Consider the following 14,909-nt stretch of genomic DNA (forward strand, 5'->3'; position numbering starts at 1 on the left):
ATCTCATTCAAACTATAGTCAAACATGTTGAAATTGTAACTAGGTTCGGACTTCATAATTCTTGTACTTGTATTAACATGTATTTCATGTAAAAACAAAAAGAAAAATTATCATTATTATTATTATTATTATCATGCATATTCTTCATGTTTTATTTTGTATCAAAAGAAAAATTCAAAGGGCATGTTCTTTGTGACCCTGTAAAAAGAAGAAAATTCAAATTTTGTAAAGTGTCATTTGTTTGTCCAAGTTTCCAAGTGGGTCCTCCAAATGGACAAGTTGGCTAGCCCATAGGATGTGTCCCTTCATATGGTCAAACAATTATATATTGGCACCCATGCTCCACATTTTAGAAATAAAATTCAGAGCACTTCTATGGTAGAATATTTTTGGATATCTAAAGTACACTTTTCTATGGTACACGAGCTTGATAAGACACTATATTTGTTGTAATAAGGATGAGCTACAAGAAGACCATGATTCTTGAAGTATGCAATCTATAGGAGTAACACTATATCTATGATGACACGAGTTTCCAGCAGTACATTATCTTTGTTTATTATAAGAGCTACAAGCAGACCAAAACTATGTGAGTTTCTGTGGTGACATATCTATGTGATGTGAGTTCCTCTGACATGTAACATATGTGATGCAAGTTCCTATGACATGTAACCTTTGTGATGTGAGTTCCTTATATCTCTCTCAATGATGTGAGTTCTTATGTCTCTCAGTGATGTGAATTCCAATGATATATATCTCTTAGTGTTGTGAGTTCTTTGTGTTGATGGGTGTTTCAGAGATACAAAATTATGCAAGTTTTAGAGGCTTTTAAAGACAAATTTACCATTGATTGAAGGACTATCTCATGGACCAAACATATCAAAGTTTGGAGAGATGACTTGGCAATTGGATCACTAGTTAAATTTGACTTGGATTTCTCTTTTTGATGAAGAAGCTATAAGGAAAGGATTGACATGTTTTCCCCTTGTGGGTTTTTCCTTGGCTTAGAGCCTAATCTTTGGTGTCTCCTCTTTTTGTATTGTATTTGTGTAATTTCTTGATCATCTAATTAATGAAGAAAGAACTAAATGGAAAAATATATACATAAACAATCACAAGTAATTATCATGATAAGAAATTTCTATCGCTCTCGAATTTCAACAAAACATAATGCCCAGAACTCGGTTGAACTATGCCTCAGAAGACTCAGTCAACTGCCTCAAAAATTTGATCAAATAGTTCCTTAGAAGACTCGGTCAATTGCCTCAAAATTTATGTCATAACATTGCCTTAGAAGACTCAGTCAACTGCCTCATAAATTTACTGAAACAGTGCCTTAGAAGCTTCGGTCAAACAATGGTCAACATTGGTCAAATTTTTAACCCATGTGAAGTCAAGCCTTAAGTAGTTTGAAATTATAAATTTAGAATATATGCATTATTTATTTGGCCTCGAAATATTGCAACCCTATTGCAACCCAAGGAAGGAATTTATTTTCCCCAATTTGAGTATGCATGTGACCTTCTTCACTGTTTTCACATGGAAGATTGTAAACCAACCCCTTCTCCCTTTCAGTCTAGAGTAAAACATACTACCACCTACACTACACCCAAAGTCAATGCCACTTTGTATCGTCAATTAGTTGCTAGTGTTAGTTTTTGTAGCATCAGAGGTGTTCTAGTATCGAAACTTTGTGGAGAGGCTAAAACACAGAAGTTCTCTATAACCTAGAAATCGTTTATAAACATTTCATCTTGAAGTGTCTCAATTAGATTATTAGTCTATTTTTTAATATTTCTTAAGTCTAAACTTAGAAAAATTGGTCAGTTAATCAGAGTTAATTGAGATAAGGTGTGAATCATCTAGAAACTCACACGAATCAACTCTAATATGATCTTAGCTCTTGATTATGTTTTAATCTCGGTCATTGGAGGTCCAACAAAATATTATAAGAAGAAGTCGATGAGTAGATGGAAGATACACACACAAATCGATTTCCTTGGAGAGTTCGATTTTTCCATAGAATCATTGTTGTTGGAAGAGTTCGAGCTTCAAAAGGGAAGCAAAGACAGGGGAAAAGGCAGTGAAGCTAGAGGAAGATTTTCCATATCCAGTGAGCACTTTGCAGAGAGGCAGAGATAGCCACGGAGAGATTGCGCAACGGTTGTATAGAAGCCTCTAAGAGGCAGTTCGATTTGCAGATTCGGGAAGTCGTTTTAGAGACCCGGAGGCAGGAAAATTTCACAGAAGTCGAGAGAAGCATTTCCAGAGTCAGTGGCAGACTAAAGAGGTAGCTCAATGTGAGATCCAGGTCGTACGGATTTGTGCCTGCGCAGACCCTGCACAGAGGGTGATGCATGGCAATTCGCTGAGGGGTTTCAGAGGCCAGTCTTTAGTGTTGGATTGCTTGTGGAGTGAGAAAAATTCCTCAATAGATTTTTGCCAGTGTTTTCTCTGTAGGATTGCCAGTGTTCGGCGTCCATATTGTACTCATATAATTTCACGGCTACATAATAATAAAAACCTTCAGTGGTTGCACCGGTTTTCCCAAATTGGGTTTTTCAGGAGACATTTGTCCAAAAATCACTGTCAATTTTTGTGTGTGCTAACATATTTCCCAGTTTCTTGTGCTATTATTTTCTACAATTTTATTTGTGAATGTTGCAGTGATTTATTCAATATTTGTCGTAGCAAATAAATTGTTAATTAATTAACAATTAGAATAATTAATTCCGGTTGCTACATTAGGATTTCACACTTGAAATTTTCACATGGTATCAGAGCGTGATTAATCAGACGAAGAAGCTCGAAAGTGGAGGCAGAGATTCGTTGTTCAGAGGGAGCAGCAGGGAAAATTTATGGGGGTTGCGCAAAGCCTAAGCCAGGCAGATCGAATTGCTTGGGGAAGTTCGATTTTTCATTGCGGGCTGGCAGAAAAATTCAACTTGCTAGTTGAGTGACTCTGGCAGGCAGAGGGAGCAGTAGCAGCTCATATTTTCACTAAGCAGAGTTCGTGTTTGGGCGCAGAGGGTTTTGTCGCAGTTTGTAGAGGCAGAATCAATGCCAGGTGGAAGAGAAATAGCACACACTGAAGGAAATTTCTCTCATGGGATTTCAATTTTAAGAAAACTGATTTTCCAGATGCATATTAGCAGCCACTGTGAGCAGAGTTTCTCACTCCATAAGGGAGTGTGTGTAGCAGACTCAGCAGCGGAGCAGCGAGAAAAGAGGATATTTTTTAGTAGATTCTGAGATGGCCACAGATAAGCTTAGAGATCATGATAGGTTGGAAGGAGCCTCCAACTATGTCATCTGGAAGGCTAAGATGTCATTTCTTCTGAGTGAATATGGCCTAAAAGCTTATGTGGACAATGTGTAGCAATACCCCAAGATGCAGATCAGCTGAAGGAGTACAGGAAGGAAATGGCGAAGGCAACGCAGATGATTTTGGATGGAGTCTTAGATCATCTAATCTCACATGTGGCAAACAACAGTACAGCCAAGGAGATGTGGGATGCTCTCTCCAAGCTATTTCAGAGTTCTTCCAAGCAGCAGAAGATGTTTCTCCAAGAGACGCTAAGAAGCATAAGGATTCAAAAGGGCGAAAGTATAGATGGCTTCCTCGCCAAGATTCAGGAAGTCTGAGATCAACTAGCAGTCGTTGGGGAGGCATCCCAACCCACGGAGCTTGTATGGTTGGCACTAAATAGTGTCTCATATTACTGGCAGGTGTTTGTCCAATGTATCTTGGCAGAGACACAATGCCTAAATAGGACAAGATCTGGTTTGATCTACAGCAGGAGGAATTGAAGCAAACTCTAGTAAAGAAACCATCAGCGACATCGGCAACAGCAGCGAGAGCGTGAAGGGTGAGAAGAAAGAGAAAAATTTGGCCCTAGCATCTAATGGTCCCAGTCAAGGGTAGGCGAACAGGAGGAGGACCTATCAAAGGTTAAGTGCTTCAGATGTGGTGAGTTTAGCCACTACAGTAAGCAGTTTCCTCTCAAGAAGAAGGACAAGTAGGAGAAATAGGACCAGGCGACAGCGTTCACTGAGATACACAAGTTGTCCTCCAGGCTTGTGGAAAATTTCGCGATGCTTGCAGCTATACCTCAGCAGAGAGTTGGGGCAATCTAAAGCTATAGTCCTGGATTTGCGCAGACATTGGCAAGATCCATTGAGGTGTCCTCCTCATGGATCATTACCTTTCTACAAGCTCCCACAGTGTTCAATGGCAAGATAGATCAGTGTCAATTGATGCAATCAGATTCTAGAGTGATGGTTGCATACTAGTAGCAATCAAATGCTGATGAGCGCAATGCGGGGTTGGAAGCAATGCAGAGTGGCACAGTGTAGAGTTAGCAGTAGCACAGATTCTTCAATAGATAATGTAGTGGCTAGTAGCAGTCATGACTCAAGGGACAGATGCAACAGACATAGTTAATTCAGTTTTTTGGATGCTTCTCAGTTACAGTTGTTGCAGTTGCAACAGCAACATATGGGAGGGAGTTGCAGTGCACATATAGCAGTGTCAACAACAGCACAGATGCAGCATCAGAGTTGTGCAAAAGTAAGTGGGCAGTGGCAGGTAGTCACAGTGGTCAGACATCAATAGCGTTACAGAGGGTGATACAGAGACAAAGTGTTGTAGCAGTAGTGCAGCACTAGAACACCTTCCTCGCTAAGACGGAGTTAGTTTTTGTAGCATCAGAAGTGTTCTAGTCTCAAAACTTTGTGGAGCAGCTAAAGCACAATTCACCATAACCCATAAATTGTTTCTGGAAATTCAACCTAGAAGTATCTCAATTAGATTATTTGTCTATTTTTAAATATTTCCCAAGTTTAAACTTAGGAAAATTGGTTAATTAATCAAATTTAATTGAGATAAGGTGTGAATCATCTAAAAACTCACACAAATCGACTTTGATATGATCTTAGCCCATGATTAAGTTTTAATATGGTTGTTGGAGATCCAACAGAAGATTATAAGTCGATGGGTAGATGGAAGACACAAACATAGATCGATTTCCTTGGACAGTTCGATTTTTCTAGAGAGCAGTTGTTGCCGGAAGAGTTTGAGCTTCAAAAGAGAAGCAGAGACAAGGAGGGGCAGGAACAGTGACGTCGGAGGAAGATTTTCCAAATCTGATGGGTACTTTGCAGAGAGGTAGAGATAGCCACAGGCTGCGCAAAAGATTCTAAGAGGTAGTTCGATTTGCAGATACGGGAAGACGTTTCAAAGATCCAGAGGCAAGAAAAATTCGTAGAAGTCGGGAGAAGCATTTCCAGAGTTAGTGGAAGACTCAAGAGGAAGCTCAGTGTGAGATCCATGTCGTATGGATTTGTGCCTACACAGAGCCTGCGCAAGGGTGACGCAAGGTAATTCGTGGAGGGGTCTTAGAGGTTAGTCTTCAGTGTCAGATTGCTTGTGGGGTGAGGAAATTTTCTCACTAGATTTTTGCTAGTATTTTCTCTGCAAGATTGTCAGTTTTTGGCATCAAGATTGTACTCAGATAATTTCACTGTTGCATAATAACTAAAACCCTCGATTGTTGCATTGGTTTTTGTTAAAATTGGCAACTAGGGCCAAACTCCATGTGGGTCATCTTATTTATGGCAGCTGATATTTTTCTTGGATCCCTCTCATCGAGAGGTGTAGGATTGATCTAAATATCATCTGATTCTGATAAGTATTCATGGAGTTATGAATGTATTTGTGTTATAAGACAATTTGTCAAGGTCTACCAACAACCAAATTACCCCATGTGCTCAACGTTTTAGTATAAAAGGAGATGACTTGAGAGTCATTTTACACACCCTTCACTCTTGATTTCTCTCCACTTGTTCTGGGTTTTAGTGGAAGAGAAATCTATGAGAGGAAGCCCTAAACGCAGAAGGTAAGGAGCCCTAGTATGAGACCTAGACGCAGTCAAAAAGGAAGCCTACACGCTGCCCTATACGTTGGTCTCTACAAGCCCTAGACGCAGTCAAGAAGGAAGCCTACATGTTGCCCTATACACTGGTCTCTACAAGCCCTAGCCGCAATCAAAGAGGGTTACCATGGTGCCCTAACCGTAGGTCCATGATGCCCTAACCGCAGGTCCATGATGCCCTAGCCGCAAGGCACTTCAAGTGACGGAATTGATGGATGGAGAGCCAAGGATCTAGGGTCGAGAAGGCAGGCTGCTAGGCCAAGTAGAGTGAAGCTAAACGCGGGAATTTGAGTGGCTATTTGGGCATGTTGAGGAGGCTGAAAGCTACAGCAAGATAGGTCGCAGGCCATAGCAAGTTGTTGGAGTTATTTCATGGTTACGTTGAGAGGATAACATGGCATGGGAGGAGCCTCTTCAAGGCTGGCTGCAGCACCAGAGGGCTAGTCTTGTTGTGTGTTGGGTTAAGGGCAGTGGCACGTACCCTAACCAAAAGTGCAGTGACAGCAATGCCAACAATTGGACAGCAACAATTGGGACAACAGCAATAATGGGACAGCAGCAATGGTATGCTAACAATTAGGACAACAATAACAATTGGGACATCAGCAATGGGACAGCAGCGTGACATGGTGCAACAATAGCCAATTGGGACAGCAGCATGACATGGTGCAACAATAGCCAATTGGGACAGCAGTACGGTAAGCAAGGTACAACAAGCACATGGTGGCAAGCATGGTGTTGCAAGCACATTGGGCAAGGTGCAGCAAGCACATGGTGGCAAGCATGGTGCAGCAAGCACATTGGGCAAGGTGCAGAAAGCACATGGTGGCAAGCATGATGCTGCAAGCACATGGGACAGCAATGTGGCAACATGGTGCAACAATGGCACATAGGACAGCAATGGTACATGATGCAGTACAGTGAGGTATAGTATGAGGCAGCACTGATGAGTGCAGCAAGATGATAAGGTACAGCAAGATGTTGCAGTACAAGAAGGTGCAGCATAAGGTGCAGCAGTATGATGTGTGCAGCATGGTAATGAGGTCCAACATAGTGATGATGGGTGCAGCATGGTGCAGCACAGTGAGGTGGAGCGTGATGACGAGGTGCAGCACAATGATAGGTGATGGAGTCACCTTGGAGAATCAGTTGAAGCAGCATGTCTTCAACTGAGTTCAGCTACCTCATGTATCATCTACTTAGAAATGATCTATGCTCTTATTTAGATAAGTCGTGTTGAATTCTGTTGTATATGTATTATCTCTCTCTCTCTCTGCTGAACTATTGAAGAACATATAAGAAGAATTGATCAAGGGTTTTCCCACATTGGGGTTTGTCCCTGGGTAGCGCCACATCTTGTGTCATATTGTCTTCGCTTGTCTTCTACAATCTATGTTTATGTTACGACTGCAATTTACTTTAATGCTGATGTGCTTGCTAATCTGGAAAAGATATTGAGCTAACTGTGAAAATTGAAATAAATTGCTTTAAGCATAGAACATACCTAAAATTAACATGGCATCGGAGCTGAGGTGAAAACAAAGCCCAAGCAAGAGTGAAAGAGCAATCACCAAAGAAAGTTGGGAAAGGACAAAAGGCTCAATGGGTTCCTCATCCCTCTTCAAATTCACCAAGGGTGAAGTCGAAGCAGAGAATATTATCAAAATGGCGCAGCGAAAGCTTCTCATGACCTACCTAAAGATTACTTCAATGGCAAGTCCGGATCTAAGGGTAGAAGGAAAGTCAGATGCCTTGTTTGTAATAAGTTTGGCCATTATTCTTTAAGAAGGAAATGATACATATTCATATATAGGTCTGCATGTTCAATGTGATTTAAATATTTATTTTAATAGCACAAGACAAACAAATTTTAATTGAAGTGATGCATGAGGATCAGGAGAATACCCTTGTCTATTTTAGGCAAAGACCCAGAAATCAAGAAGCAACTTGAGAGAAACATCCAGTCCTAGAATACAGATATAATCAGAGAGACCATTACAACAGATGTGACCACCCACGACACCCAACTGTGATACAAAGATAATAATTTGAAAGAGAAGAGTTGTAAACAACAATGCCAGTAATAACCAACCCGAGAAAGGATTTGAATCTGGATGACACAGCATGTGGCATATTAGTGTATAAATGCGAACTAATATGATCCCGTTGGCATAATAAGAAAGATTGAATCGAACCAAGTCCAGTGGCACGGTCTTTGGCTAAGAAAATACATATACACTATAGACACTATATATTATTTGGCAATAGAGGGAATCTAATAGCCATAAAGTTCATCTAATGCCAAAGTGCCCAAAGGGCCTTGATGTAGACAAGTTGAGATCACTAACTGCCTCGTGCACATCCTTGAAGTCATGATAAAATGTAAACACTCAATGTTTGTAGCACATACATTTTAAGCCCACACCACAAACTCAAAATCAGAACATCTGAACGTATAAACATGATCTACACTGTCTCACTTGTGCAATGGACTAAAAGGACGTCCATAGAAAATATTATCCACAAAGCCCAATATACCTGATGAAGTTCCCATAGAAAATAACCAAAGCATCCAGGGCGGAAGAATACTAACAAATGGATATATATATAACCAAATGATTCTGAATCTTTTGGATATTTTCTTCAAATTCCCAATAAGAGAACTGATTTTTCATAAGCACCAAGTAGAGCACACCCAAAGAGCCCCTCTTACAAATAGTTGATTCCCATGTCCAAGCTGACTACACGCAACTCTGGTTTGGCAGAACTAGTGTCATTATGGAAACCGAGTATATGAAACTTGTCCACTCAATGAAACCTTTGCAAAATTACAATGCTTTGCCAACAGAATCAACAACTCATAATCCCGTGTGGAATTTTAGTTGAGTGACCAGTTAAGAGAAAACACTACGTAGGACAGAAGAACGCTTGCATGCAAATAGAACTAAATAAAACATCTATTTTCGCAAGGCCAAAAAAAATCAGCTAATATAAGTAAAACCCTGCATGCTCCACCACATCCCATCTACTGAATAAGACATTCTGCAATCCTCAAGGCAAAAATTCGTTTGAAAAATATTCCAGAGGCACCAAAGGAAATTTCTCCACGAGCATTAAGGAATTTGTCCTGTCGAGACAGGGTACCAAAGTCTTGCAAGCCTCCTCATGCTTTTCAAAACGTGAATTTTTCCCCCGCCATATCACAATTTGTTCATGATCAAATGTGACAAGGATGCATGGTACCAGATCCTACATTAGGTGATCAAACAAACAGCTAAAAAGATCAGATTTTCATGATAGATTTTGGACAATATGTGCAGGTATACAGATAAAACAAATCCTGTACTCCATTTAATAGAAACAGGAATTTTTATTTTTTTAAACCATGAATTATTTCTTTGAGATAGCATACCCTAAGTTTTGCACCTATCTTCTTGTAATCACTTATTGGTAGCCCTTTGCAATCAATCCTTACAAGTTCATTTTGTTTGAAGGCTTCATGTACCATTCGCACAAGATCACAGTACACGCCATTTTTTTCTGCAAGATATTGAATCAAAGAAATCATACACACAATGTCAAGATACATGTCATGAACATAAAACCTCTAAATAAGAAAATTTTAGTTGCATGTGCACAACAAAATATGTAACCACTCACTCAGTTTTGTCAAAGCTGGTGTTTTCAGTCCTCTCTTTCTCAACTCCGTTGTTTCTTCTATTGTCAACCCATCAATAGTCGTCTTGATCAGCCTTGGATAGACAGGCTCATGTGGTTTCCATAGCATTAGTGGAATAACAGGCCTATCTTTTGGATTGTAGTTTCTGCCTCTGTACAATATGATGGTGCCATAATTTTGATAAATTGTTTTCCCACCAGTTTTGTCCTGAAATATTCACCCCGAGCTCATCAGCAACGTAAAATGTGAATAGATTGTCACGTACACATCTAAAAGGCCCAAAACGTTCACAGTATAGTATATTTCTGTGATTGAAATACAAATTCCCCAACTAGTATAATAGTCAACAGCACCAACAGCAATTCAAATTGAAAGCACAGCAGCATGAAGATACGACTTTGAAAAGGATTGTGATACCATTGAATGGGACCTTAATCTGGATATGTCATCTTAACTGGGAGCTGATAGCTTTCTTACTCAACCAGTGGGCACTCTTCTCTAATACCCTAACCAGAGTTTATGTCACTGGGAAGTTATCAGAAGTGATTCCGGTCCAAAGGTCTATTATGCAATGGGGTCCTTAAGCCCTCTATTTGTAGATTATTGTCCCAGATGCTTCGGGAGAACTAGAAGCTGCTCAATTTCAAGGATGATTGGAGGCATTCTCCTCCATCATAGAGAACAATTAATATACATTTTGTAGATGACTCTTATTCAGCTCCAAAGCTCAACCAACACTATGTAGGAGAAATGAGAGTGATTGCGCATCTTCCCGACAGCAGCAAGAGCAGTGGTCAATGAGGAAAAGTCAAAAAAAATTATTAATTACGGGGAAAGACAACTTTCTTGATTGTGTTGTTACACAGTGGAGAGTCATACAACCAGGGAAACTCTATTCTTAAGATACTTGGGCATACCCTTTGGAACTGATGCATCACCAACAGATTTGTACAAGTGGTTGTCAAGCAAATGTAAGAACAAGCTTCATATATGATCCACTCAAGGCACATCACCTGAATAGTGAATTGTGATCAAACTTTGAATCGCAATTGGTTTATGATTATTCTCCTATGCATGGAGATGGTCATTTTTAGTTGTCAATGGAGGGACTGGAAAATCTCTTTTGTGAAGGGCTATATGATAGGTTTCCAGTTTCCTTTTGGAGCCATGTGGAATATAGGTGAACTGAATTCAATCACATGGGAATGTCATCCATGTGGGTGGCACAAAGTGGCCTTTTGGCATGTATGATGTATTTGTGAGTATATATTTCCAGAAACTTGTATCAACATGTATAATGCAGTTGGCAGAACCAATACTTAAGATTTAGAGTCAGGCAACTTGAGAGGAATTGGCATGCATGGAAGATAGTCACCAAGGAGTTACATTGGAATTTTGATGGTCCAACGAGCAGATGCGATTTGACATCAATGTCTATATGAAAGTTATCCCTCAGACAGACGATTGGCTGATGTTGTTGATTTTGTAGCTTTAAAAGGTCCTCTGTGTAGGCTTGTGTCTAGCATGCAGGAGAAGAAGTCTTCTTTAGGTAGTTGTTCGAGAGGAGCAAATAATATGATCTCCTTAGTTAGCTTTAGGAAAAGTACACTGATTAATTATTTAATTAATGTTGACTTGGGCTAATGTTTATCCAAGGATAAATATTAAAAGTATTTAAGCAACTTAGATCTAATCTCCACCATTGATCTAAGAAAGGCTAGAATTTAATCTTAGTTGTCTATCACTTTGGAGATTAGGGATTTGGCCCATGTATATAAAGAGAACCTATGGGAGAGGATGAGGACACATTGACATTGTTGAGAGACCGATTTTCTCAAGGAGAGAGAAACTCTAACACTGAAGAGAAGGGAAAAGGATTGCAGCAGGGGTATTCAGGAAACAAATTCTAGGAAGGCCTAATCTAGAAGAGAGAGGCTGAATTGCTACAGAGGAGAGCCAATTTTTAGACAAGGACTGAAATTGCCAGGGCCAATTTTCTCAAGTGCACAGGGAGCATACAAGATGAAAAGGGGCCACATTTGCTGGTGAGAGAAACCAAATTCTTCAGGGTTAAAATTTTCCAGGGGGTCAATTTCCAATGGGCCGAATTCCTTGAGGCCAATTTCCAGGCTCCAAACAACTGTAATTTCCCTTCTCTGTGGGTCTAGGCTGTAATTTTCCCGAGTAATACAAAGTGAAGGAAGACTGTTTTGGGCAGAATTTTTTCTGCCGTAATATCACTGATTTCCCAAATTTTATTTCCATTGCAAATTTAATTTCTGGAAGTTAAAATACCAGTGAATTTATTTTCCAGCAATTTTCAGATTTTATTGAGCAAATAATTTCAAGCTATAAAATAATTATTGAGGTATAAATAAATTATATTTGGTATTGGAGATTTAACATGGTATCAAACCACTAGAAACTTTGTGGGGTGGATCATACATCACAAGGGAGCAACATTATTTTATTAACAGAATTTTTATTTTGCAACAAGGGTTTTGTGGTTGAAATCGATATGGTGAGATGGCATCATCAAATTTAAGATTTGAAGACAAGTTGGAGGGGGCTGCAAGCTCCAGTCCATGGAAGGAGAGGAGCACCATTATTCTGAAGGCAAATAGCCTATGGGAACTTGTTGAAAAAAAAGATCCAAGTTCCTTGAGATCCTACACAAGCAGCCGAACAATCTGAAGGATGTGAAGGCTTGAGGATCATACAAGACATTGTGAAGAATCACATAATCCCTCACATTTCATGGAAGCAAACAGCTCACCAAATGTGATCAGTGTTAATGAACCCGTACCAAAGTAACAACCAAAAGAAGAAGATGGTGCTGAAAGAGAAACTAGAAACATAAGAATGAACAAATTGAAACTATGGCCTCGTACTTCACAAGAATCCAGCAGGTTCATCATGAACTGTCGGTTGTTGGGGAGTTTGTGGATGAGGGTGAACTTGTTAAGATAACCCTGAGTGGTTGTACCAAGCAATAGGCTACATTTGTAACAAGTATCCTTACTAGAGACAAGCTTCCTAATTGGACCAAGTTGTGGGACAACTTCACCCAAAAGGAGATATGGAGAGTTCGATATCTGGAAGACAGCGTAGAGATGGAGGTGGAGATGAGGAACCTGCTCTTGTTGGGCAAGCAAAGAAGGGCAACGATAAATCCAAGCAGAACTAGAGTGGAGGAGGATCTTCACAAGGAGATAAAAAGGACATGAGCAAAGTCAAGTGCTTTGCATGTCATAAGTATGGTCACTATGTTGGATAGTGCCCCAACAAGAAGAAAGGCAAAGGGAAGACATCAACAGTTGCATATGCACAAATGGATGAGTTAGCTGAAAAATTCGAGTAGTTTTCATAGGTGTCATGTTTTTCAAACACCATGACACATGGTGTATGCTTTGTGGACAGTAGAGCTTCTCATGGGTCATCATATGATAGGATCTTGTGACCTTTTCATCAGTATGGCTATGAAGTATTGTGATCTTCATGTGGAGCTTGGTGATAATACCAAGTATGCAATGAAGGCTATTGCCAACACACTTCCAGCTAGACTCTAAGAGTCCAATGAAAGTGAAGGAAGTATTGTATGTACCTGGGTTGGGGAAGAACTTGCTCTCCATTTCGAGTATGGTGGATAAAGGACTTGAGGTCAGTTTCACAGAAGGTGAGGTATCTATCAAGTGAAAGGCATTGATCCTAGCGTGAGGCGAGTGATAGGCAGTAGAGAGAGCAACTTGTATCTGTTGAGAAGACAACCAATGGCGGCCCTTGTACATGACAGTGACAGCCAAAGTGAGCTTTAGCACAGGAGGATGGGGCATCTACACTAGAGGTCCCAACCACTGTTACGAGAGATGGTCACTAGTTTTCCAAAGTTCAATGTGGAGAGGGATGGTGTGTGCAAAGGATGTGCACTTGGAAAGCATGCCAAAGTAGCATTTCCTAATAGTGAGACTAGGTCCAAGGAAGTGTTGGATTTGGTGCATTCTGATATTGTTAATTTTAGGTATGTTCTATGCTTAGAGCAATTTATTTCAATTTTCACAGTTAGCTCAATATTTTTTCCAAATTAGCAATCACATCAGCATTAAAGTAAACTGCAGATAGAACATAAACATAAATCGCAGAAGACAAGCCAAGACAAGAGGACACAAGATGTGGCGCTAGCCAAGGACAAACCCCAATGTGGGGAAACCCTTGATCAATTCTTCTTATATGTTCTTCAATGGTTCAGCACAGAGAGAGAGAGTACGTTTACAATAGAAGTCAACACTTTGACTTTTCTAGATAAGAGCATAGATCATCTCTAAGAAGATGATACATGAGATCAGTTGAAGACATGTTGCTTCAATTGATTCTCCAAGGTGACTCCTTCACCTATCGTTGTGCTACATTTCGTCATCATGTTGCACCTCACCGCGCTACACCATGCTGCACCCATCATCACTATGTTGCATCTCATCACGCTTCATTAATCATGATTGTACCCATCACAGTACTACATTATGTGCCATTGCTACACCATGTTGCCGTACTGACCTATGCTCTGGCTGCACCTTGCTTGCTTGTTGTCCCTAGCATGCTTGTTGTCCCTTGCTTGCTTGTTGTCCCTAGCATGCTTGTTGTCCTTAGCATGCTTGTTGTTGCATGCTAGTTGTCCCTTGCATGCTAGATGTGACATTGCATGCTTGGTGTATATGCTGCTAAGTACTATACAACTGTCGCAATGTTAGTTAGTTGTCCCTTGCATGTTGTTCTCCTTCGGAGACAGACGCTCCAATAGTTCCCGACAATTCCGGCAGTTCCGATAGTTCCTAGCAGTTTCGGCAGTTCCCAGCAGTTCCAGCAGTTCCGGCAGTTCTCAGCAGTCCTGGCAATTCTGGCTATTTCCGGCAGTTCCAGCAATTCCGACTTTTCTCGACAGTTCTGGCTATTCCCGGTGGTTCTGGCAGTTCCCGGTAGTTCCGGCAGTTCCCGACAGTTCCGGCAATTCTGGCTATTCCCGGCAGTTCCGGCTTTTTCTGACAGTTCCAGCAGTTTCGGCTTCTGCCCTCTGGATTAGGGCAGCATTATTGCTTAAGATCTCTCCTCCCACTAAAACCCAAAGACAAGTAGAGAGAGAGATCCCAAGTATTTTGAAATGACTTGAAGGCCACCTCTATTTATACTAAAACGTTGAGCACAAGTGGGGTTTATTTGGTTGCTGGCCGACCTTGACGAATTGTCCCATAACACAAATAAATTCATATCTCCATGAATACTTATCGGAATAGGATGATCTTTCG

General features: G+C 40.5%; 1 protein-coding gene across 3 annotated transcripts in view; it reads right to left on the reverse strand.

Annotated features, from left to right (window-relative positions):
• Window positions 1–8,519: 8,519 nt before the first annotated feature.
• LOC149206633 (CRS2-associated factor 1, mitochondrial-like) overlaps window positions 8,520–14,909 on the reverse strand; it is a 122,106-nt gene continuing 115,716 nt past the window's right edge. For 2 of the 3 annotated variants that reach the window (XM_089395503.1, XM_089395504.1), the window contains 3 exons: window positions 9,594–9,819; window positions 9,346–9,473; window positions 8,520–9,182 (listed from right to left, as the gene is read on the reverse strand). In XM_089395503.1, coding sequence (XP_089251629.1) covers window positions 8,985–9,182; window positions 9,346–9,473; window positions 9,594–9,819 — 552 coding nt within the window. In that variant the 3' untranslated portion in view covers window positions 8,520–8,984. The remainder of the gene's footprint in view (window positions 9,183–9,345; window positions 9,474–9,593; window positions 9,820–14,909) is intronic. The other variant, XM_089395505.1, reaches the window with a different exon arrangement.

This window comes from Pinus tabuliformis, chromosome 1_2, assembly GCF_031772625.1.
Source record: "Pinus tabuliformis cultivar Carrire ecotype Pingquan chromosome 1_2, CPIR1, whole genome shotgun sequence".
In the NCBI taxonomy this organism is placed as follows: Eukaryota; Viridiplantae; Streptophyta; class Pinopsida; order Pinales; family Pinaceae; genus Pinus; species Pinus tabuliformis.